This window comes from Halyomorpha halys, unplaced genomic scaffold (assembly GCF_000696795.3).
Source record: "Halyomorpha halys isolate HHAL.00 unplaced genomic scaffold, Hhal_1.1 Scaffold1912.1, whole genome shotgun sequence".
Taxonomy (NCBI): Eukaryota; Metazoa; Arthropoda; class Insecta; order Hemiptera; family Pentatomidae; genus Halyomorpha; species Halyomorpha halys.
Genome location: NW_027110808.1, coordinates 211,739 through 239,119, shown reverse-complemented (window position 1 = coordinate 239,119; position 27,381 = coordinate 211,739). Strand labels below are relative to the sequence as shown.

Sequence of the window (27,381 nt, the reverse complement as noted above, 5' to 3'; positions counted from 1 at the left end):
AGTAATCCGGAGTGTCCTCATCTCAGCTTATCTGTTGTGTTATCTTCTCTTAAGTGGTAATTAATTTTTTTAAAATATATCTTTGATTATGGCGATGTACTGAATAAATTACGTTGCATTTTTTCTTAATTGTATAAATTCATGATTTTATTTTTATTTTGCCTTACTTTTAGTTTGTAATAAGCGATTATGATGAGTTTCTATCTTTTGCTTTCTTTATTGTATATACTTTATTGTAAATAGTTATTTTTGTTGTATTTTATATTAATTTATCGTATAGTTGAAGTTTACGAGGATTGTTCGTAAACTGGTGGGGGGAAGTTACAGCCTTAGTCAGCTGTTACTTCGATGTCAGCTGACTGAGGAGATCAGCTGATCGCATGTATATAAAGGGATGTACCGAACCCAAGAAAGTTAGTATGTTACAGCAGTTCACACGTGTTACATCTTATTCCTACATCTCTTTTTTGACATTTGGCTTTCGCCGATACTTAACTTATATATATTTATACATACTGGTACTGGTAATAATAATGGGAGGACAAGTGGGCCTATTGGTTCTTTTTGCCAACCCCAATACAGACCAATGGAATGACTCTTTTATTCCTCTATAAAAGTTTTTGTCTTTTACCTTTTTGACTTTCTAATGAAATTTAAAAGGGACACCCTATGTTGATGTTCTGACTGAGAGCGATCTTTCTGAGCTGATGAAGAAAGAAAACTATCCGCACTACAAGACCTTCGTGTATGGGTGGAAGGAGGCTGTGGGCTCTACTCCCTGGGTAGAAGAGAATAAGCTACACCAGCAAGGCCTCAGTAGAAGAGCAAGATTTATTTTGTAGCAAGAGCAAGCTGTGTGCACAGCTTTGTAATGTTTGTCATATGCAGCAATGAGTTGTATCCACTGCTGCAAACATCCGTATTGTCTAATAGGCAGGGTAGGGTGATGAATAAATAAGGTGACTGAAGGGGTTGAAGGGCATACAGACTACCTGAAAAGATGGTGATACCTGTCCTTTCACAGCTGATAACTTCAGCACATTTAGATGCTGACAAAATGCAAACACTTCTGCCTGAAAAACAATCGAGTATTTGCCTAGTGGGAAACTTAGTTCTATGCCTAAGTCTTCTATACAGACTTCAGCCCCCGTTAGACCAGTCAAATCATTTCTTAATCTATCTGTGAAACAAGGCAGATAATCTCTGTTGGTTTCTACTGAACCTTGACCCAATCCTCTGTCTTTGGACGCAGGTAACTAATGTTTGCCTCCAGAGCGGGTGTTATTATCTAGCAGTGGTGAGTGGTATTGTAATATTGGTAATTTCTTTTCTACCACTTTGGCTATTGTCGAATGACCAATAGATTCTCCCTTGTCTTTCCACTGTCTATTTGCCTTCATTCTTAAATAAGCAAGTACTGCTTATCCCCTTTAACCAATAAGTAAAGTGGTATTAAAGAAAGCAATCCTCCCGACCAAGGGGTGTACCAGTCTCAGTAGATTTTCCCTGAAGATATACATGTTGATTTGGATGAAGGGGATTGATTGGTATCATCTTACTTGTAAGTAAAACTGTCACCAACTTCTCCAGGATCTTAAATAGGAAGGAGGATAAGCTTATAGAGCAATAAGATTTAACGACACTATAGTCCTTCCCAATCTGAGGAAAAAAAGCTGTCAACGATTTCCTCCATGCCAGAGAGGCTGTAAGCAATACCCTAATATGGAAAGTAGAGGGCATTAAGTTCTTTTTTGAGCATATATGGGAGAATACCGTCTGTACCTGGGACCTTACATGGCTAAAGCTCCCCCACAGTCCACCTAATGGCCCCATCCATAACAATAGACTCCTCTAATGCCCAATCTTCATCTTCAATAGAAGCCTCTCTGAGGGAATCCATGATTGGTGGATTGTCCAATTTGCTGTGCTGGCAACCTGGAAATTGTATCTCCATTAATTGGGACTCCTCTAGTTGGAAGGAGAGCTATTTAACCCATTAAATGGGTTTCCTTTAGGCTGGAAGTCTACTTCTCATCTGGTTTTCTTAGTGCACTTAATGGCTGTTGACCATTACTACCTAATAGCTTTATTAATCAAGAAACTTCTGGCATGCTTTCTATGTTACTACAGAACTTATGCCAGTCATCTCATTTATGTCTTCTTAATTCTCTTTTATGCTTATTAGAGACAATTTGGTATACATTCCAGTCCGCCTCTAGCTTTGTCTTGTAAGCTTTACTATATTCAGGTGTCTTCTTGTAATTTAGTCAGTTAAGTTGACCATTATCTAAATATTATACTAGACTCTGTTTTCAATGGGCAAGCCTTCTCCTAGGCTGATATAACAGTTCTTTTCAAGAAGGCTAGATTCCATGTCTAGCTGCGACCTGGAAAGTCTTCCCACCACATTGGGTAATCACCTTCCAGCATCTCTCCTAATAGATCCCAGTATAGACTAGGAGGACCCCCCAGTATAGACTAGGAATATAGTTCCTTGGGTTTCTTTTTAACTTTTCATGTAAGAAGAGGCTTCTCAGCTATTATCTTAAATGAGATCCTCCGTGATGTCTGGGCTTCCCCATAAGAAGTGGTGAGCATTAATACCTCCACCAATTAAGAGTGGTAAATCTACCTCTATGGAGTATCAGAGAAGTCTTTCTAGATATTGATAAGGGGAATATAGACAATGGGGAAAATAAAGAGATCTTATTATCAACCTTGATTGTTGGATTGTCTTCACATGGGGATGAGTGGATAAGCCTTACTACCCTAACTACGTGAATAAACCTTACTACCCTAACTACGTGAATAAACCTTACTACTTAAAGACAAATCTCTGATCATCACTAGTCCTCTCTTTGACCTGGAAGGCTTGGTGTGACCGCACCACCTTGTCTTGTCCATTGGTGTTTATTACAATTTTCCTATATTGTTTATTACATGATGTTAGAGTAGGTGTGCAACCATCTCAGTCCACAATCCCACTTCACTGAAAAAGCTTACCCCCAGAAATAGAGTTCAGTGGCCTCAGGGGGAGCAACTCCGGTACATGAAGCAGGGTCCCATCCAACCAACTGGCACTACTACATCGGAACTTTTACACTGAGCAGCCACTCCTTCTGGGTTGAAAGGAGTGGGCTCCTGTACTATCTCAGTGGCTGGGGAGTGCCATTCCTCATTTTTTCCTCTGTACCCTCTGGAACAACTCCCCCTAAGGAGGGCTAGAACAGCAGTAGAGAGAGGAGTAAGGGGTGGCTGTAGTTACCTTAGTGTGTTGTGTATTGTGCTGAGTACAGTAATGTGCTGTGTTGCTAAGTTGCTAAGCTGGACAGGCATGCACCTCGCCTGGCACTCGGTGTCAGGTGGGGATATAACCCCCTTTAAGTAGCCTGACCTAATGTCCCTTCAGGGGTCTTCCTAGGAAAGGTGATCCTAGGGTGTGTATTGTAAGTGACCTTGGTTTTAATGTGTACTGTGTTAGTGTCAGAATAGATGTTCCCCAACTTGGAGGGCCAGTGGCTGCTTGTGGTACAATGAATACTATGGTGATGGGCCGCCAACTTCCTACACCTTAATATATATAGATACAGACACATAATATTGTTACATTGATTGTATCAGAATTTCTAAAATATTCATGTAATGAATTTCTTTAGGAATCATCCTCCTCTAACAATATGATGGTTATTAACGATCAGCTTCAAGAAAAAAATACTGTAATACAAGAACTGCAGATCATAAAAACAACTTTGCTGGGTCAAATAAGAGAACTGTAAGTATAGAAATTTCTCCCTAGTAACTATACTAAATTTAAATGGTAAGGCTCTACAAGCAGGTTACAAGTTTTTTCTCCTACTGATACTTATTAGCATTGGTCTCCTATTATTCCTCAGTTCTGGTTGTATACAGACTTCAACTTACAAACTATTAGAGGCCCAGGAACTACTAAAGTAGGTGGTTTATGACTATATTACTTGGCCGAATTTTATGTCATGGTACTCATTTCATTCAATGCATAATTTAATGTTCTTTAATTTGTTTTATATTAAATTTTTTACTAAGATCCACCATATAGGATTTAAAGACAAACCCTCAAATGTCAATAGAATAAGATTCTTGAATTTGTATTTTTTTTTTTCTAATAATGTAATTTAGTCACACAACGAAACAAAACATTGAAGAAAAAAATTGCAAATATAAAAACTTGTATTATTAGAGTTTTTTGTTTTTACTCTAACATTTACTGCAGTGGATATGTGATTTTCTGCATTTAGATCCTTCGTATCTAATGGTAAGTTTAGAAAAAATATATAAATATTAACTTTATTAATATTTTTATCTCAGTTTTTAAGATTTCACTTAAATCTGTAAAAGTACGGCATTAAACTTTTTATTTTAATTATTTCAGATGTTGTTTACTTAGTGATATGTTTGCTTTAAGAGGAATAGAGTACAATACTGATCATATTCAAGCTTCAGTCTCAGCTGGATCTATACCGGTATTAAGGGAAGAGGTAATATTATTAATTGATATAAATTAATTTTTAAATATAAGATTAAATCGAAATTAAGAAATATTTTATTCTTCAGTGGTATTCATTTTCATCCCTTGTTGCACCTGGGCCAGAATAGGATTACAGTAATCACTGCTTCGTGTAGAAGAGGCAGCTCTCTGTTCATCACTCATCCTTGTCCTTTATATTCTGAATCCATATCTTTGAACTTTCTCTAACCTTACCTCATTGTCCCTAATCTTCACCTATGATTATCTCCCTCTGTCTTGTGGTTTAGAACTTAAGTTAAATGCTGAAGAAGTAAGCCCCTGGGGTTGGACAGAGTGTCAATAACTCCAATCTTGAATAGTATCACTTACCATATAATACCACAAAATATAGTCAGAAGGATATAATGGAAAAGACCTGGAGATTGACACCCAAACTTAACCCATTTCTGCATAATGAATGGACTATTTGCAAGCACATTAAACTATTTATAACTATTGATTATTTCACTACAAGTGCTCCAAGTACCTATATAAAACAAATGATTCATTTTTTCAACAATGGGCTGAAGATGTTAGTTACTTCTGGCTGAAGTAGATATCTAAATATCTATCTGAGGAGAGATATTTTCTCTGACTTCTTGGAGTTTTAAATCCAATATTTGACATTTTCCAATACCATCTTCATGAAAAAGCTTCTCTAGTAATAGTAATGAAGGAGTCAAAAAATAATCTATAATTTATTCAGCCCTACATTGCAAAAATGCAACATTATTTTTATTGGTAATTAGTAAATTATGCATGAATTATATAATTTTTGTATGTATTGTACTTAAAAAGTGAAAAGAACTCTCTGGTTTTAATTCGTTAGGTTTTACTAACAGTTTATTTCATTTCAGTCTGCTCAAATAAAAATTATTAACTACAGAATAGTTATCTTCTTATAGAAAGATCATCTGAAATGATCCTTTCAAAAAGTTTCGGAATACCCAAAAATCGTAGTACTCTAGTGGAAAAATATTTATTTCTTTTCAACACTGTTTGAGAGATGAACATAAAAAAAACATAATAATATAATGTTTAGGGACTTTAAAAATAATCTTATATTAAGGAAAAATATGAAGAAATTAGTGTTTTTAGTGTATCTCGGGTCAGAAATGTGTTAAACATATATTTATTAAATATATATATTGCCCCAGAGCTTCTAAATGAACTACCAAGATATAAAGTAAATTTTCCTACTGTAAAACACATAATAAAGTGTATATTTTAGTGAACTGTTATAATTTCTATCCTACTTTTGCTAAGGAAAAAGGTAGGAATTTCAGAAAATATAATTAAAAGTATACTTATTAAAACTTTTAAAATCGGAGTTAGTAATTTTGTCATCTGAAAGGCTCATATTATGAGATAGAGAAATAATGAAATTTTCCAGTCTTTCTTTATTCTTCTTTGATCAATGGAAGCCTTGGTTAAAAGAAGTTCCCCAAACTATATAAATTCCAAAACAAGAATCTTCGTACAATATTTTCTAACATTTATCCTAATGATAATTATTGTAAGATATGTGTAATTAACCTCTGCAATTATTTTTCTTATAACTATATACAGGTTATCCTTTTTACTTTTATTTTTTTCAATTTTATTACTTTCTTATGTAACTTATCATATATACCTTTCAGATCCATTTTATATACTTGGATAATTAATATTATACTATTATGATTTAAGCTTATAAAAGTGATGGAAGAACGAATAGAGGAAAGTAACAAAGCAATTAATGAAGCAAGATCGAAAATTATTGAATTACAAAATCAAGTGAAAATATTACAAATAGAGCTTGAAGACAGTAAAATGATGTCAGAGAGACTCTCAAATGTTATAACTCACCAGAAACCTTGGGATGCAGACAGACCATGGGAAGAGCACCAGAGAACTTGGTCTCCTGATATGGTATATTATAAGAATGTTATTACAATATGTTAAAAGTTTATCGCTATATTTTAATCATTACCTTCATCACCAATTAGACACTTCATGTATTATTAAGACTGGCATGATTATTGCATGGAGAGTTTTCAAACATGAGAATTATTTGCAAGCAAACGGAAAGCTAAATTTAATAACCAAACTTTATTTCTACCTACCTTGTAGCAAAAAAAAAAAAATCGAACTTTAGAAAACAAGTTTAACTTTGAAAAGGTAATTGTATGTTCACCTTCGCAGGATATTGCTACATAATAATTTACCATATATTCTGTACAAACTACTACAAACTTTATAAAGCAATCAAAGTGAAAAGTTCATTTCCATTTAATCAAAAGAGTTAATGTGTTTTTTTAATCCCTTATAATTAAATTATTAAAGTTATTATTTAATTGTCCGAAGATAAAATAATTTTTAGTAGTTTTGTGGCATTGCAAATTTTTTTTTAATCTAAACTTGTTAAATATAATAAAGTTTTTTTATTACTAATTCAATTTGATATTTTTAAACCATATTTCCCTGAATATTTTTCATTTCCTCAATTCTATTTACTCTCTTTCGTAAATAATTTTACAATAAAATAAATATTACTTATGATTTTTATTAAAAATACACTTTAAAAAGAGCATTAGAAGATAAAATTGTTAAACTTTAACTATAAATGAAGGTTTATCTTTATTGGTTTTCTCATTAAAATTTATGAAGCTGTTTTTTTTTTTTTTTTTCAGAAAAAAAATTAATAAAGAGATATTACCTATTCCTTCTTTTTATTTGGGATTTCTTCATTTTTTAACATTAAATACATTTAAATCAAATGAATTGTTATAATTCAGTGTTTTCACCATATAGCCCATTCTTCTTGACTTTCTCAGTCTCCAAATCCCATCTGTTTCAGTCCCATGCTTGTGATTCATGTATTTATCAGTGTTTCCTGAGATGTTCCAGGATGTTTATATCTCAACCTACCCTTTTGCCTTACACCACAAGATAGTTTTTGAGTATCTCTCTTGCCATCTTCCATTCTAACCAAATAACCCAGCCCCTTCATCCTCTCTATAATAGCAAAAAAGGAGATGCTCATTTTACTATACTGTTCATATAACTCTACATATTTAATTCTTTTCCATACACAATTTTCCAAGGCAGTTCATATGATGCATCTGAGAATACATGTTTTGGTTCTGTCAACCAACTGTGAATCATTCTTATTTATTATCCAAGACTCACAGGCATTCGTCATTATATCCAGAATCAGCTTTTTGTAGAAAACAATTGTTTTACAGCTTACAGTTGCTTTTAATTATGTGACAGTTAAATTAGGTAATCAAATTGCCTAAAAATTGAGTTAACAGGATTTAGACGTCCTCGGGACATCTTAAGGTTTGTTTAATTTGTTCAGTCTAATTACTTTTCATTGAGTAGAAATTCTCAATGGAAAGCAATTATTCAATCACAGTGCAAATTATTCTTGATTACCAGCCAAAATTCATCTTTTGATTTCCTCTCTTTCATTCTGTCTACCATTGATAAGTTAGCAAAGGTATAAGATGCTATGTATGATAAGATGTAATATATATAAGGAATTCAATTTATTGATTCTTCAGTTTGTTAGATTCAAAGAATACAGTACCAAATTAATGTTTTTATTTTGTTCCGCTGTTCCCATTATATTATTATTTTTACCAATAAATTATTAAAACAGGGTAAAATTTTGATATCCATATTTTATTTGTAGGTATCAATTAAAAGTCATAGTCTATACTTGTACTTGCAATGATAAATTGTATTTTATAATTTATTTTTTGTTTGTGCAATTTTAATCAAGTATTTCTGTCATTTTTATCACATACTTTTAATCATTAAATCTTCCAGTTACTTAGTAACGTTATTACTCTGTATTCTCATTAATTTTGCAACTTAGGAGTCACCAAGGTATGCGGGACACAACAATGTAGATAATAGTGTTCAGGACAACAAAAGCTTCAGGGACATGGATAAGCATTGTATGATGCCTTCCATAAACAACCCATTCATTTCTTCTGATGTAAGTATTTTGTATTTGATCTTGAATTCAATTAAATCTTAGGAAGCAACATCTGTAACAGATATTCATTATTTCATACTAATTTTAAGTTATAAAATTTATCAGCTGGTAATTTCAAGTGTGGATATATTTTTTTCACATCAATGTCATATAATTTATTGAAATTTGCAGAGTATATCACATTTATTTCTATTTTTTAAATATTCTTTCTTCGTGGAAGGCATTTTTATTGTGTCGCTACTATGTACTAATTATCATTATAATCTTATGATGACTCTCTGTATAATGTAGTTATAAGTTTGTTCTCGTAGGGTTAGCTAAATACATCTACACAATAATCCTTGGTCTCAGGATTTAAGATTGACCATTCTTGCTCTACATCAACCAATTCAGTTAACCTACACCTAAAGATCATATTTACATATATAAAAAAAAAACTTTATCAGCTTATGATTTCAAGGATGCATACTTTTTTTTCATATTGAATTTATTGAGATTTGCAGAGTAGGCCATGCTGATTTCCATTTTTTAAATTATCTTTGTTGGAAGGTATAGGAAAAAAATTAAATATGTAATGTAACGGCAAGGAGTGCATAATAATTGTATGTATAATTGTGGTTAGTAACCCTGTCAAGATATGTTTCTATTAAGAAGTGAGTTTTCAATAAGGTTTGGTTTACTGAACAGGAAGTAATTGGACTGGAGAATCGAACGTGGTATATAATAGTGTCAATCCAAACCTCACTTACAATCGGCCTCTACTTCAACAGTCCCGGAATCAAAAAAAAATTTATGAGTATGATATACAAATAAAAGAAGAAATATTTTCAAACTAATTAAAAATTTTACTTGTTTATTGAAAGCAGCTTTTTTTTTTTTTTGTAATACAGGATTTCCAGGAAGGGTGAGTACTAATTAAAAATTTTAAAAAATACAAAAATAAATAGCTCCAAGAAAAACAATTTATTTATTAACAATATTGGCATGATAGATAATTTTTTAGTAAAAATATTACTTTTAAGTGGTGTACAAAAAAAAAAATAAATAAAAAGAATGATAATTATTTGTTTTCAAAATGATTAAGAGATGTGTAGGTGTTGACATAAAAGGGCTGTGCCCTGTTTGATAATAAAAGCTAATAGTATTAGTTAAAAATACAAGTATCAAAACAATGTGTTAATTACACTAATACTTATTTTTTTCATAATAGGGAGGACTATTAGTGATATTACAGTAGTTAAAAAGTACTAAAGTACAAGTCAGTGTAATTGTATTAAGTTAAATTGGCAAGGCTAATAGTATTAGTTTGTACTTTATTATGAAACAGGGCCCAGGTGTTATGGCACAGCCCTGTGCATTTAAATGCTGAGTTAAGGTTTCTGTGCTTGAACATGGAAACAAGGGTTCTAACATTCGAATTTTAAAATTCAAAATTGTTGATAAGTAAATTATTTTCCTGAGAGATCATTGTTTTTTATTCATTTGGTAATCAGATAGAACTACCCCTTTCTAGACATCCTGTGTTTCAAATCCTTATTTAAGTTATTGTAGAATGAAACAATTTTTTTAAGGAATATCTTTGTGCTGTTCCATTAAGTTTACAATATTCTATCAGTGCAATTTAGGTATAATATATCAAGTATCAAACAATTAATGTTTTGAACAAAAAGATTCCTTGAACATGAATTGCTTTGGTTATTTGTCTTTATTTTTCTACATTGTACTGTAGTTGAATAATAAATTCTAATCAATAAATTTTTTTCATATTTTTTAAAGAAAACATTTGATATGTTAGCAATAAGTGAAATAATGGAATTCTATTATTAAATTTGCTATTTTATTTATTTATTTTAGGCTGCAATGGACAGGAATAATTTCAATGAACTTTTTCTCTTACTGGAGAGAAAGAGAAGACAGTTGTTACAATTAGAAAGGAAATATCAGGATATGGAGGAGGTTCATTCTCACTGTGCACAAAAGCGTACCCGTAATGAAACAAGGATAGCTCAACTGGAAATGATGTTAGCGTAAGTGCAATCGAATTTTTGTTCATCACTGTTTTCAAAATTACTTCATTTAATCAAAACGGTAATATAATTTATTTTTAAAGAAATTGGACTTTATTTTGCATGAACATTTGTATAATTAATTCAAATTAATAACTAGATAAGTTACTATTTTGAACTGATGTGAAATTATTGTTGTAGCCAGGTTGTAAATCAAAGTGGTAATATAATTGATTTTGTATTCCTCCTACCTATACTTGGCAGACTCATCAATTTTGAATAGTAATTATACATAGTATAACTGCCTTTTTTTCACCCTGGCTCTTGTACTATAGGCAATTGCATTGACATGAATTAGACAAAGGTAAACTTTTGTCTTAGTTTGCTAGTATTGGGGTGAATAGTTTCACTTAATTTAAGCATTAGATTTAATTGTATTTTTATTCATAAAAATTATAACAAACTATTCAGGTGGTAACTATTTTTTTTTTTTTTTTTCAAATTTTAGCTTTTTATTTCTAATCAAATCATTGTAATAAAAATATTGTCAAAATAAAAATATATTGAAAATATTGTTTACTAAATTGTTTTTATTTTTATTTTACAAACATTCAATTTTTTTGTAATAAAAATATAATTAATTAAAACAAGTATTACACAAGAATGGTTTTTGGAATTATTTCTTGTCAATAATGCTAGCCATTTTGAAATGGCAAAACGACAGTATCTCAAAAATATTGCTGTATGGTAACAAATATATTAACAAGTCTGTAGACAAAAACTAATCAAACATTATGAAATTACTCCAACACTCAAAAATGGAATCAGTAATTGATTTTTAAAAAAAATTATTTGTGGACTTATTGTCAAAAAAGATGAGGAGTATCAGGTTCCGAGAATAACAAGAAAACAAAACATATTTCATCTGAATGTACTTTATGAATAAGCAAATGAGTCATCACTAAGTTTAGAGCAAGGATTCCAAACTCCTGTTTCACCAATTTTTTCAAAATTCAAGATGTGTCCTACATAAATTTCTAAGCCATCACCCCAGTTGCATTCCAACATGCTACCACATGATGCTAATGGGTTAATCATTGGATAATTAAAGAGTTCATGTTGTAAGAGAACCGGTCATGAAAATTTTTGTATTTTCTGATTGAACCTAGAACTTTTACGAATTTTCCAAATAGTCACAGTATACCATTTCTGAGAAAAATAAAAATGAAATCAGAAGAAAATAAATAAACAGCTATTTGTTCATCAAACAAGCAAAAATTGAAGCACCTAATTATTTATCTTTTTAATTTCAGTACTACAACTCATGATGAGTCAGGACCTCCTGTAACACCAACTTCCCAGTCATCTTGGTACATTGTGTCTGCTTTCCATTTCCTTACTTCCAAGAAAGATATTGCATGCTCTACCACTCCAGCAACCTCCCATAGTCTTGTTTGCTGCTTCTCCTCTTGACAAATAGCTTTTCTTTCAGAATTTTTTTGATGATTTGGTAATTGCAACGTATTAAATTCTAACAACATGTCCTGACAAGCTAAATCTTCTTATCTTTATATATCTGACAATGTTTATATTATTAAACAGGCTCGCTGTTTTTGTATTTGTTCTCTGTTGTCAAGAGAACATTATTGTCAAAAAACTTTTTTAATATTACAGTCTATCATTTTTATATATAAATGTTCTAAATATTCTTAAAATGGTTTCTCTCTGAAATCTTAAGAGCACGAATCCTTGAAGCTGTGAAATTATCCAGCATTCCAATAGCTCAGAATTTGTCTTATAAGGTTTTTATAAAGTTCCGCTTTGGTGTTACATGAGAGCCATTTACTTTGGAGCATAGGCATTTTAGGAGCCGGAATGCTTCTCATATATAGAAAAAAATATGTTATTATGAAATAAAATTTCACTTCTCTGGCTTTAAAATATTTTTTACATATTCCTGTTAAAGTTTTTTATAATTTTATTTTTCTTCCTTGCTATCTTATAAATCAATTCTAAGCCCTCTAGCAATAAGCTGAGTGGATCGTAGTCTCACATGCCTGCAAAGTCTATTTGGTCATATAGACTGGGTCAGGATTTAGCTAGTTTATTAATCTGTATTGCAGGCAGAACTATATTTTCTGTTCTGATGAAGATCTGCAATGTAGGTTGAAATGTTGGCTACTTAGAACTAAGTTTTAATGTATTTTTTATTATTATATTTTATTGGTCACTATTTTTATACTTTTTTTCTCCCCTTTTATCGTCTATTTTTGCTTGAAAATACACAGACACATGCAAAAAAAAAACACCCTTGTTCCAAAACAATCAGTTAGAATAGAAATAATAATATATATTTTAATTAAATTTTGGTTGCTTTTTATTTATTTATTTTTTTTTTCAAAAGTTGGAGAAAATGAATAACTTATAACAAGTTGCTGTTGAATGCAATGAGAAAGTTGTTTGAGAGGATATGCCAAATATTTTTTAAGTTTACTTAAAGTATAACATGATATAGAAAATTTACATACATAAGTATACAAATGTTGTGTAGTGTTTTTAAATGTTTCGATTTAATCTTCTCTGTGTTTATAAAATCATGTTTACTTAGCCAATAATGTTTACATATTCTAAAAACGGATTAGTTAAGGTGCTTTTATGCATCATTTTCAACCGAATTTCCTTACCTTTAGGTGGTATTTAGCTTGCTTAAAATGGGAGGGGAAAAAATCCATTTTCGTCATTAAATGATTTTTTATTTCTGAAAAAGAAAATCCACTGCACAGATGGTTAAAAAAATTTGCAGTGAGTATGGCGATGATGCCTAAGGAGAAAGCACCGTTCGTAAATGGTTTGCTTGGTTCAGAACCGGAAACTTTGACTTGGAAGACGCAAAGTCCTTGGGTCGTCCTTCAACTGTTAATGACCAAATTCAAGCTTTGGTCACAGATAACCCTCACTCTACGACAGGGGATATCGCTCGGTTCTCAGTTACAGACAGTGCTTTCTCCTAAGGTATCATCGCCATACACACTGCAAATTTTGTTAACCATCTGTGCAGCGGATTTTTTTTTCAGAAATAAAAAATAATTAAGTGACAAAAATGAATTTTTTTCTCTTCCATTTTGAGCAAGCAAAATACCACCTGAAGATAATGAATCTCAGTTGAAACTAATCCATAAAAGCACCTTAACTAATCCTTTTTTAGAACATGTAAACATTATTGACCAAGTAAACATGATTTTATAAACACCGAGAAGATTAAATTGAAATATTGAAAAATGCTACAAACTTATTTAACATCCCAATAATTGATTAAAAATATTTACAAGAAAATGAAGTTTCTATTGAAATCACCAGTAAAAAACGTTACGAACTTAATTTATAACCCAATATTTACAAATTAAATAATAATACCAATTTTCTTCAACAATAACAACTAAACATATTTTTATTTTTTATTACCTTTCAGTTATATTACTTTTGCACTTTTTCCCTTGTCGCTTCTCATCTGAGTTCATATTTTAGAATGAAGGATTTTTTGATGCAATACAGGTTTCTGATTTTTTTTTTTTTTTCTCTGAAAATGAGAAAAACGATCTAAAATAATATTACAAAATAATGGTAAATTATGCTGAACTAAGCAGTAAAAGATTTTTACCAGGAAATCAGAATTTACCAAGAGCAATAATATACCTGTTTGATGGTAAATTTTGTATTCTTTAAAATTATTTAGGAATTTTTGAAATGTTAATCTACTTTGGTATTAGTGAAAAAAAAAAACATTTTCCCAACAGAAATGTGTGGAAATACATAGATATAGCTGATAGAAGAAATTGCAGCTCTAAGAGGGCAGCAAGTGGAGTGGGAGGTATGCTCCCGCTCCCTCTGAGCTAGGTAGCAAACACAAATCTCATGAGATTTGTGCTTACACAATTAGAGCTATGGCTTTAATTGTCCCAAATGATAGTTTCAAAAATATTACAAAGTCTATATGAAACTTCAGCCTTTAAAGTATGACAAAAGATGGTCATTCTCGATCATCTAAGGCAGAAATAGGTCTGAGGCAAGGTTGCTTGCTAAGTCTACTTCCTTTTTTCTATTTCTGCAGGAAAAATTTTAATAGGAGGTTAAAAAATTAATACTAATGTATGAAAATGAAGCAGTTCTGATCTCTGACAACACACGGATATTACAACAAATAATTAATAGATTAGAGACCTATTATAAAATATGGAAAGTCAAAAATACTAATTTTTCAAGACAGAAAATTCAAATCGGATACAAAATTAAGATGATTATTGAAGAGAAGTCCATAGAAATAGTTAAGTTATAAATATCTAGGTGTGATCATAAACCATTTTAAAGAAAAACTCAGGATATGTAAAAATGCTATCAAAATGATTTGATACAGGATTTGATTATTTATATACATATACCTGGAAATTACATAATTTATATGAAATAAATGTGCTACAAATGCATCAGCTTCGCCTCCTACATATAATAGCTAAATTTATAATTGAAAATAATCTTACATTAATGATGGCAATAAGAAAAATTGGAATAAAGAAAATAATAATGAACATTTTAATTTTCAAAAAAAGGAAAGTAAAGGAGTTGAAAACACATAAAAATGATGAAATAGAAAGGATTAAACAAGAGAAAATAAATTATTTCATTACATGGGCAAGATCGGCAGAATATCAAAATTATATGCGAAATAAAAGTATAACTGTGGGTATTTTCAGAAGAAAGAGCACAATATCTACTTTATCCAATTAATTTTTAAAGTTAGAGGTGAGCTGCTAAATCTATTTTACCCGCTGTGGCAGGGTAAACAGGAAAACTGCTCCATATGACTTGAATGCACTGGAAGATATGTACTACTTCATAGCAGTTAGTCCAATACTAAAGGAATTTAGATTAGCATTTTAAAGAAAACAACTGAATTTATAGTAAACTAAAAAGATTCTAAACAGACCAATAACATTTATTGGTTAATAATAACAGCCCAATAACTTAATAACAAGTTCTAAATATACAAAGGAGTTAGCAAAAGAATATAATTTTGAATAAATTATTAGATAGAGAAAAAATTAAGGTAAGATTTTTAATATTTTAAATTGTAATATTAAAAGATTATACCTATATATTAATTTTATATATTTAAAACAAACACCCAATGGACAAACAAAAGTTCAATGTCAAAAATTTGATTATCTTGAAAAATAATGTATGTAAAGAAAAAAATGATAATAAACGCTTCTATCTATGTATCTAATCTGATTTTCTGGTGACTTGATTTTTTTATCTTTCCCTATTTGAAACAATTTCCCAGTGAGAAAACATTATAAGTATGCCCTATGTTATGAAAGTATATAGTCTTGTAAGAACATATTGATTAAATGTATTAAAAATTACAGCTTTCGAACTATTATGGTAACTTCATTATTTTCTATTACTTTAGTCCACAAAGGCAGTGATTTCATTCCCAATGTTTTTGACTTGACATTTAGTGCAATAAACAACAAATTTGTGGAATACTGTTGATCCTATACGGAATGGTTTGGAGCATTGTTAACAGTGAATTGGGCAAAACTGAAAATGTTTAGCCCTCCAGATAGAGTAGGTTATAAAGTTCTTGTTTGTTGTGTAACAAGAAGTGTTGCACAACAGTTTGATCATTTATGGGGGACTTAAGCGGGTCATTAATTTTTTAGTTTTTTAATGAATTTAGAAAAATGTTACTGTTTTGTATTGGGACTGTTTATAAGAAGTGAAGTACTTTCAGAACTACTAATTTTTTTGCTTGATTATCTGTGCATGATTGGTCCAGAATGATTAGTTTGCCTTGTCAGAACCCTTTTGTGATATTGTAGTCTGACAAACATATCATAAATAAAGAACCCAATTTTTCTCAATTTACATTGCTATATGCTCATATTTTCTTAAAGAGAATACATTTAAAAAGCTTCGAATTGTTGCTAAATGCTTACCTACCCAAAGTTGCTATCTTGAATCTAACTAGTATAACTCATAAGTTTAAAAAATGTTATATAAAACATTCTTTTTAACATATTCAGCTCTTTCTCATGATAATTAGATCTTTAAATTTTTGTAGAGCTCATGAAAATTTTTCTAAAGAAATGAGAGTTATTAGAGCTTGTAATAGAAAAGTTCTCGAAATTTATGAGAGACAAAGAAGTGTAGTTAGGTTCAGTACAATCTACTAGATGCAAATTTTTTCTGAGATACAAAGATAAAGAAAAATGATTTATGTATGTGATATTTTATATCTATTGTTTTAAATTAATCAATTCTTCATAGTCTAGTTCATATACCTAGTTTCATATAGCACTTTGATATTACTTTGTAACCACTTAAGGCTCAATTTCTTTTTGTGTAAAGTAGAAACCACTTGTAAAGTCTATTTTTAGATTATAAGTGTAATTTTAAACTGAAATTTTAGTACATTCTACACTGCAAAAGCAATTTTTGTTTTTTACTTTCACTTACCCTATATATGAAATACATAGTGAGGGTAACTGTGCAAATTTCAAATTCGGGTTATCAATGAAAATCCCCTGAGTCCAAATAACCTGGTCTCGTGAAGTGGTGTGTGTCTTTGTTTGTTTTTTAAGAGGGTAGGTGGAAATCTTCAAAAGACATGGATAGGTCCGTAACTCTCCATGTGTGGGATTTTTACCCCCTAAAACCTGTTTAGGAAATACACCTGTTTCTTTCTCTCCATGGTACCACCATTAGGCATTACTTCATGGAGGGAAATGGCTGAGTGCTACCTCATTGTTTTCTTTGCATGGTTTTCATTGCCTTCTAGCCCTCTCTTCCATTCTCCATCTCTGAAGGACGACTGTGGTGAATCTCTTCACTGCATCCCAATCAAGCAAAAAACACATGTTTCACTTTACCCTTTATAGTCTGGCATGCAGGGCATTCTGCTGTGCTCTCCGGTATGAATCGGTACTGGTAGATCCTAAAGCATCCATGTCTGGTCAACAATAGGGTTACATAGAAATCCACATGCCAGTGACCATACCACCAACCAACGTCGGGTATTAGCCTGTGAGTCCATCTCCAGGGAATCTTGCAGCCTTCCAATGCTGTTGCTACTGATCGATAGTTATTTTCCACTCTTCTTCTCTGGAAACGTGATAGTGTCATCCATTATTCCTGCTTTTTTATTTAACAAGCAGTTCCACAGGCCGAATTCTGGTTATGACTCACATTGCCTCATAGGAAACAATTCAAAAAGTACTTACTGTCCATAAGGAAACTCTGCAATAAACGGAAACCATCTGTCTCCCGTATGATTTGGTAGCCATCGCATCTTTCCAAATTGGAGCTGCATATAATATAATTGAAGAGACAACAGTAGCAAGAAGCCTTCTGCGGCTCTCCCTAGGACCTCCAATGTTTGGCGTAGTGTAGTGTAAGGTGTGACATTAAGGATGCTACTTTAGCAGATTTGGCGCTGATATATTCTGTGTGAGCATTAAAGCGGAGATGTTCATCAAGCATGACTCCTAGGTATTTTAAGCAAGACTGGTTATGAATTTCGTGCCTACCCACCGTGACAGTGATGGACTCAGTTTTCTTCTTGCTAGTGACTAAGAGAACCTCGGTCTTGTGATCTGCAAGTTGTAGGCCTACTGAAGACAGCTAATCTCAAACTGTAGCTACAGCCTGATTAGTGATGAAGGTAACTTCTTCCAAGTACTTCGTTGCCACTACCACTGCAACATCATTTGTAAATCCTACAACTGTGGCTTCCTCCAGCATTGTCTACTTAAAAATTCCATTGCACATGACATTCCACAGAAGAGGCCTTAGTACTTACAATGTTAAAAGCATTCTTAACATCTAGAATGATGATTGCTGCATAACACTTGGCACCTCTCCTCCACTTTGCTCTTGCAATTGCTGGGAGTATCTGGAGTGCAATTGTATCGGCTATCTCTACTACTAATCCAACAGCATCTGTCATAGACTAAACTGAGAAGAACTAGTTGTCATATTTACTCCAGGCTAAACACCATAAACTTAATGCCAACCTTTACAAAAAATTCCGAATAGGAACCGCCAGTCCCATGTGCAAATATTGTAGAGAGAAACAAAGAGCCAAGCACGTACTTCTATGCTGCATCCCTCTGGAATAAGCTTGAAGGTCGACTTCGTAAGCCAAAAGCACTAAAAACCACAAAACACTAGAGGACCTCTGGAGAATGGCTGACTTCCTAGTTTTATTACTGGATATGGCCATATAATGTAGAGAAAATGTAAAAGCTCTAGAATCAATTCTTTCTTTCTGTCCCCGATCCCATCCATATCCACTCTCGAGCATTCATTGCATTCATGGGCGTACCCAGCGGGGGGTATAGGAAGCAACTGCTCACTGATTGATTTTTACAGATTTTAATTGATTTTTTTTCTGCTCACTCATTGATTTATATTATTTCCCCAAGAAGTAATAAAAATCAATAATTTACTAACAATAAATTTTTTCAAGAAAATGCTAATTATAATGACTAATAAAGCACTGGAACAATTATATACAATTTTCTTAAAATTTTGGTTTCATTCACCTTTTCCATGATAATATGTCACAACCTGATTGACTGTGGCTTGCCTCCCCCCTTAGTTTTATTCCTGGATACACCCTCAATTGCACTACTAATTATATTTGTTCCTTCATACTAATATATTGATACCTATGTACTCATTTACCATCTATATATGTTTGGCTTGATTTTTACATCACTTAAGCTACATTACTCTAGCCTGTCATACTACGTTAGCACTCTTTTTTTTATAGGAAAACTACTGATCTCATTATCAAAACTTATGATGCAGAACTTAATTAAAAATAATTTTTATTTTCTAATATTTTATTTTGTTTCTGTACATCCAGGTCTGTTTTGTTTCTTTCTGCAAAAAAGTTTTTTTTTTTTTAAATATATAAAAATGATTTTTATAGTATGCAAAATTTTTTATTATGCAATTTAACAGTAATTACACTTCTTTACAGCCAATTTTGTTTTATCTTTTTATTATTTTATTATTTTTAATGTGTCACTTGAGGTGTAATACCTTGTAGCTACGAAAAAAACATAATACCACTTAAAAAAAATAAAAATTAGTGAGGAGAAGATGGTTGGGGGTGCGGTCAATGAAACACAAATAAGTATGATTAACTTATTTTAATGTGTCGACGTTTCGGCTAGAGTTTCTAGCCTTCTTCAGGACTGTTCGCTGAAAGGTTGAGCGCCTAGATTAGGCGAGATTAGGCGCTCAACCTTTCAGCGAACAGCCCTGAAGAAGGCTAGAAACTCTAGCCGAAACGTCGGCACATTAAATTAATTTGATCATACTTATTTGTGTTTCATTGACCGCACCCCCAACCATCTTCTCCTCATTTATCATCCACGGTCAACTATCTCTCATAATTATAAAAATTAGTATTTCATTCTAGAGACATTCCGATAAAATACTCAAAGTCAGAAAAAAATGTAAAAGTAGTCTACGAAATGATGGTTGAATTGAAATGATGTGTTCATTTTTTATAACATTAAAACCATATCACTGATTTTTTTGAGTTAGAAGTATAACATCTCAAGCAACAAGTTGTAGCATTATATAAAAAATTAATACATATTAAAGTTTTTTGTTGGATATTTTTCTCAGTAGGAATTTTTAATGCATAAAAATCTGGTCTTTAGTTATTCATTAACTTAGGTCCTCTCTATGACAGTGGATTCCCTCTAATTAGAGATGAATAGGCTTAGAACTCATAAGTGTTTTTTTCCTGTATTATGTACTAAGAAAGAAATATTACATTAAGTTCATTATCTAATATATCAATAGTTGTAAATTAAGTTTAATTCAATTTTTGAGAATAATTTTTCTTATGCATGTATAAGTGTTTGAGAACGTAACTATAAAGACTGGAGTATATATAGCAACATTATTTTTACAATATTTAATATGAATAATTATTTACTATATTTTAACATTTTACATAGTGTTATATTCTTTTCAGAACCTACCAAGGATAGAAAGTCGAAAATTTTGGATTTATGCTATTATTCTAAAAGTAATGTTTGTGTGGTTCTTTGTAATGAGAATGTATACAGTAAAGATAGATACAACAAAAAAAAAGCATTTTAATTTTAATAGTTATAATAATAAATCTTTAGTCAATAATTTCATACAAAGTTCTTAATTCTTTATTTTTTAATGTTTACATGTAATCTGTCTTTGATACATCAACTATTTTTAATTTGCTTTGCATATTTTAAGGGGATATTTCTTATTTTCTTTCCCATGGAACTGCTATTGAGTTAAGTTAACCAATGATTAATATCACTATTTGTTTTTTTAAATAAGTAACAACTTTCATGTTTGATCAGAACTATATATTAGGCAAAAATGTTTTAATTAGTATTAATATTTGAATTCAAGTAGGATTTTTTTCTTCTATTGTCTTTTTAAGTCATGTATTCAAGAGGCTATCTATCTAAGAAGGTTTTTGATGGACTTTTTCTTATACTTTTATTATAAAGACCTCAATTCCCAAAATGATTCTGGGGAAGTTGTGCATCCCTTTATTCTTCTATAGAATTCAGATATGTGACCACTATGGATACATATTTAAATCATTTTGATGGCATTATAAAAGGTTGACTAAAACTGTGAGGTTGACAACTTTTTTATTCTATACAAAATTCATTATCCAATTTTAGTTCTATTAGTACTATCAGCTAAAGCTTTTTTGTTTGAATGATCAACCATTTGATTATGAATGATTGTATATCTGTTATTATAGTTCTTGAGGTCAACATTTCCTTCTCACTTTGAGATTCTGATCATTAATTTTTATCAATTTATAAAATGAATAATTCTTTGTTAGTCACTTGCTTCGTCATAAACCTGAAACTGTTTTCATGGGTATTACCAGTTTCCTTTGCAATAACCCTATCGTTTCAGCATTCTTTCAGGTATTGGTACACAACATAGTTTGAATTTTAGAAGGAATACACCGACCACTACAACATTTTTTACCTCTATCACACAGTTTCGATCACGCTCTAGACCGTTTATGAAATGCCTACCTACTAACATACCCTCACAATGGACAATTCATGCTCCAAGCTGATCAAGACACTAAAAGCAAACAAGCATAATCTTGCATGTTTCTGTTTTTAACTTCTTTTGTTTCTAGTATGTAAAACAGAATGAAATGTGTGTGAGTATTTTTATTAGTTTTCACTCCTTAGTACTCAATTCATTCAATACCAATGAGACTTATATTTTGTGCATTACCAAATTTTATGGTATTTCAGAGCCTTTTTACAACAGGCTTATTTTTCTATATTTTTTTTTTTTTTGTTAAGCTTCTCTTGAATGCAAAGATGAAAAATTGATGTTTTGTTTCTTCCTAGGCAGCCATTTCCTATCCTAAATGAATACCAGGATGGCAATGTTGTATTTAATTTTCTTTCTATATTTTCTATTAGAATAACTTAACTTTGACTAGTGGGATTCTCCATTGGTAGCTCAGGACACTGATTTTTGTGAATTTAATTACGATGACATTATTAAACTTCTTTCATGCCCTAAATATTTCTCAAAAAAGAGAAGAATTTTATTTTTATTTCCCACCAAAAGAGAAGTTGATGTAACAAGTCTCTATTTACCAGTTTGGTCTCTTTCTTTTCTTTTTTTTTTCTAGAAGTTATTGATTAATTTTTCCCAATCAGTTTACCACTATTAAAAAAAGAATAGTACTTAACACTTCTGTTAGTTCCGGATTAAACATATGTTATTTGATTATGTAACTTTTTAAAATATTTGTTTATGACATTGGATATTATCTCTGTTGGGTTTTATTGTCATTACAAATGTGAAAAAGTAAAAATGGTCCAAGTATGTTATAGTTTCAAACTATGTTTTATGTTAAAAATCATTTTGATCAAAAATTTAAGGACCAATTATTAATAAATAGATATTTTATATTAAAATTAGTTCAATAATTAGGCACTCTATTTGGTTTTATTACTCCTTAGTGCTATATATTACTCCTCGGAATAGGACATTTTTAAAAAATTGAGATCACGAAAACTCATAACATAACATTAAGGGTGTGCCTGCTTCAGAATATTGTCTAGGAACATTCTATGAAGGCAATAAAAATTTAAAAAAATCAAATCAATCGACTTTAATTTAAAAAAAATATTGATATTGCCAAATTAGGAGAATGACCCACATGTCTGTAACTGAATTTTTACAAAATTAATGAATCTGATTCAGTTTCATATAATTTTTTGGGAAAAAGGCTTTCTGTCTAAAGAATATTTCTGACTCCGGCTCCCTAATAACTCCTGGAAAACATACATAAATGTTTGAGCCTTGTTGTTTCCTTTATTATGATTATCACTTTGTAGGGAAAAAAAGTCCCATGTTGTGCAAGAACAGAAAAAATAGTTTTTGATCTTCATCATAGTCTTCACTAAACATTAAATTTTAATTCGGATATAGTATATAGTATACATATATTTAAAAAAATAACTAAATACTCATCTCTTAATTGATAAAATGAACCTCTTCTTAGTTATTAATGATCTAATTAGTTTATTTATATCTAGAAAATTGGAAAAACAAATTCAAGAACCATCAAATCAAAAAATCAAGAGGAGAAACATAATATATTTATCTGGTGAAAATGAATTAGTTCATAAAGATGGGCAAGTGACTCAATTGGAAATTGTTTTTGATGATGTTTGATTTCTGTTATAAGAAATAGAAAAACTTAAGTTATTTACTGCCTCTTATTTTGTTTACATGGTAACTCGTCACCAATTGAACAATAACAATTTCCCGATACTAATGAAACAACATTTTATTTAAATGATGTGATTTAATAATAGTTTTTGTTCCAATTTATTACTTAAATTGATCTTTATGGTCATTTCCAATAAAGATAGATTGTATAAAAGTATTATGTATTACATAACATAACATAACACATTGTCTTGGCAAAATGTTATCATACACCTGATTATCAAATGACTTGTAAGTACCATAATAAAAATTTATGAGTATTTAAAGGCTAATAGATAAAAATAAGAGAAATTATTTCTAAATTTTATAAATAATTGAATTAAAGTCATCCGTTTTTATTGAAAGAGCAATGAAAACAAATAGCCTTTGGACAGAAAACCTATTTCTAAATTTGGATTTAATGCCTTTTAATTGTTTTAATAATCAATATTTCTTAAAGAGATATAAACTTTTTTAAGGAAGCCCATACCTATGGGTCAGTCTGTTGTAAACCGTCAAGAATAAAATTAATTTTATTTTTTTATAGTTAAACCTAAGAACCATCAAATTTTTAAATGATATATTCCAACGGGGGAAAAAATGCATTTGTATTTTTTTATTTATTTTTTTTGTCAACTCTTTTTTATACTTACAAAGAGTTAAATCAAAATTCTGAAATTTGAAGCTCAGTTTGGTCCTGGAGATAACATTTATGTGCTGAATTTTCTGATTTTTATCTAGCCCCACAACAGAGATATTGCCGCTGCAATATTTTAAAAACTTAAGAAATATTTTTTTTTTAAGAGAACATAATTTTTAAAGGATAAGTTTCTCACTATTGGTATTTTATACAAAGTAATTCACAAAACTACAGTGTGAGAAATTGTTCATTATTAATTTTGCTAACATTTTATGCATAAACAGAAATTATAAGGTTGCTAAAAAGGATCTGGTTTGTCTTCTAAAATGAGCTAAATATAATGCAATTTATCTGAAAAGTCTAGGACGATTCTGTGTAAGTAATTGAAAAACCATGCATGTGTGTGAACTCTTAACAATTACTAAAAAACCTAAACAAAAATTACCACTATTTGGAAACCAGATAGAATAAAAATTATTGTTAATTGCCACAACAATAAGGAATGTACCAACAAAGTACAATTTTTCCTAAGTTAGATGACCAACCAGTGCTGGACCATTTGAATTTGAATGACCTCTTTATAATGATGAAATATAAATCAGTAACTTACCAACTTTTATTTTAAAATAGCTTCACCAGTTAGAACTCCTTCTTGAAATTAACAAATTTACTCCAGGGAAATTGTTATAAAAGTGTTAGAGAAGAGCATCACTCACCTCCTAATAGTTTTAAAACTCAAAAAGTTGGGAAATTTGAGAACGATTCCAACTGTGAAAATGGTAATAAAACATTTTACTGAGAGTATAAAATATAAAAGATTATAAAATTTAAAACCAAAACTTAAATATCTGAAGTGGAAAATTGGGACGTTAAATGAAAATTACTTTAAAAAAATTCCAGTTCAATATTTACTTTTTAAAACAAAATGTTTAGGAGGTATTTGGATTCTAATTCTTGGAATATAGCAACAAATTTTCAACTCTTACAAGAAACTGATATGTTATTTGGCAGTCATAAAATTATAAAACTGTATTAATAAATTCTGGAAGATTATTGATTGACCGTGTGTATAGATGAATGGAATATGGTCCGGGTGCGGTAAAAAAAAAACTCAAATAGTAGATAATTATACTATTTTATTGAGCCAACGTTTCGCCCCACGTTGCAGGGCTTCATCAGGGCTGTTTTGACGGCAGTCAAAAACAAAGTGGAGCATTGTACTGCCGTCAAAACAGCCCTGATGAAGCCCTGCAACGTGGGGCGAAACGTTGGCTCAATAAAATAGTATAATTATCTACTATTTGAGTTTTTTTTACCACACCCGGACCATATTCCACTCATGTATTAATAAATGTTCCTGAATGTTAATATGTCTGCTTTAACTGTTCCTAGAAATTTTTTTTTTTTTTATTAGTGGTGAATTTTGAAAGTTTTGTGAATTTTATAATTCACAATTTTAATAATTCAATAATAAAATTTATTTTTAAAAAATATGGGAAACAAGTTATAAAAAATTATATTTTAAGGTTTAGCAGGTAAAGATTAAAAGAGAACTGTTTGTAGAAATCTCTGAAATTTAAACATTTCAATTTTTTTTATTTTACCAAAATCCAATTAATTTGTAATTGAAATAAAATTAATAATTATTTTCAGTCTCTGATTAAAATATATCATACTTGATTTTTTTATACTATTATAAGTCTTCAGGTCATAGTAATTTAGGGGAAATTTATCTTTCCAAAATAATTTACTGATTGAAATCAAAATTTGATTTTATAATGTTATATAATTTTTTTCCCCATTATAAAATCCTCCCTATCTGATAATAAATAAATATTTTTTAGTAGATATATCTACCTTATTTCCTCCAAATAACTATGAAAATATATTTCATAATTGAAAAAATATAGTTGAATATATTGTTGAAAAAATCTCAATTTTTTTATCTGGTTGGGAAATACTGTTAAAATTTGTGGAAAATTTAAGATTTTACCTTCTCTTAAGAAATCTTAGCGATGCCTCCGATCATCACTTCATTTGAGATGAAAATAACTAATAACCTCCATAAAAAGAAAATATTACATGTTTGGAAACGCAAATTTTATTTATTTTTATCACTTTTAATTGAAAATATTACTAACGATTCCCAATGGAGTTGACTAGAAGCACCAATTAAGATTAGTAGTTGAGATAGCTGCTGTTAGAAAGCTCTGAGGTCGAGTGAACTACTCAGACCCGGTGTTCAGTCAGTGTTTGACAGCGTTCCTGAGAAGAGAAAGGTATGTTCCTTTTTCTGTCATTTACGACGATCTTTTAATGACTTTTTTTTATTTAATTTTCTATATTAAGAGATTTTTTAATTTATTTGACTTCAATATGCGGTTGATATTTTATTGTTCATTCGGTTATTTTAAAAATGAAATTTTTAAACGGAATGTAATTTTTCAATATAGCGCCAATGAGGCACAGGATATAATGGATTAATTTTAAAAAAATCACTTTTATAAAGGATATGTATAAGTATATTGTTAATGCGGTCGTTTTATTTATACTGTTTAATTAATGGAGTTATTTAATTTATGAAAAAAATATCAATTGAACAGGAAATATAATCATTTTCTGGCTAATTGCACTTTAAGAGGAATACTCAAGTCTACGAAACACCACATAGTATTGTTTATTTATTTTTATGTACATATTTTATCTTATAAAACAGGTTTGGCTAGTCTGTCATTATTCAATGTAATAAACTAAGTGTTACATCATTGCTATTCCCCAGGGTGAACCTCGGCTATATTTTTGGAAATCCGTCTCTCAATAAAAATAATCGTATAACAAAGGACCCACATTTGCTTAAGTACAAACCTATAATTAAAAAAAAAAATGTTTCCATTCCAATAAACCAAAAATTGTTAATATATACATACTGTCAAAATACTATTCGGTATTAATTTTGAAGTTTTGTTCATGAACTAGGTTGTTTATTTATTTTATTTGATGGCAACAGACTTTGTGGCTCATAAGAATAACATAGTCAAATGGATAAGATTTTCAGTTCTGTGTATATGATTGAGTAATAAGAAACATGAGAAGTGGAGTGGTGAGGTGGAAAGAGATAAAGATTATTGAAAGGAAGAGAAGAAAAACTAATTTTTTTTAGTATAGCTTCCAAACTATTTCTATCCTATCATTTTTAATTTAAAAGATAATTTGTTGATATGCAGAGGTGAAAAAACTTCGAATTAGAACACAATATTATTCCATATTTTATACAATGTTTCAGGATTTACTTATGTACATACTCTTATTTACTTACTCTTATGTACTTGCATCCTCTTATTTCTCAATTATATATATTTCTATTATA

The 27,381-nt window shown here is 30.4% G+C and overlaps 2 protein-coding genes across 7 annotated transcripts in view; both read left to right on the top strand.

Moving 5' to 3' along the window:
* Nucleotides 1-23,375, top strand: part of LOC106690857 (putative leucine-rich repeat-containing protein DDB_G0290503) — a gene marked incomplete at its 5' end in the record, with an annotated part of 53,591 nt that extends 30,216 nt beyond the window's left edge. For 3 of the 6 annotated variants that reach the window (XM_067048924.1, XM_014436439.2, XM_067048923.1), the window contains 6 exon segments: nucleotides 3,657-3,772; nucleotides 4,409-4,514; nucleotides 6,233-6,454; nucleotides 8,409-8,531; nucleotides 10,386-10,558; nucleotides 11,851-12,025. In XM_067048924.1, the coding sequence (XP_066905025.1) occupies nucleotides 3,657-3,772; nucleotides 4,409-4,514; nucleotides 6,233-6,454; nucleotides 8,409-8,531; nucleotides 10,386-10,558; nucleotides 11,851-12,010 (900 nt within the window). In that variant the 3' untranslated portion in view covers nucleotides 12,011-12,025. 6 annotated transcript variants of the gene reach the window in all.
* Nucleotides 23,376-26,218: 2,843 nt separating this feature from the next.
* Nucleotides 26,219-27,381, top strand: part of LOC106690856 (multiple inositol polyphosphate phosphatase 1) — an 88,306-nt gene continuing 87,143 nt past the window's right edge. Inside the window, exon 1 of the mRNA XM_014436438.2 lies at nucleotides 26,219-26,293. The gene's annotated coding sequence lies outside the window, so the exon portion shown is untranslated. The remainder of the gene's footprint in view (nucleotides 26,294-27,381) is intronic.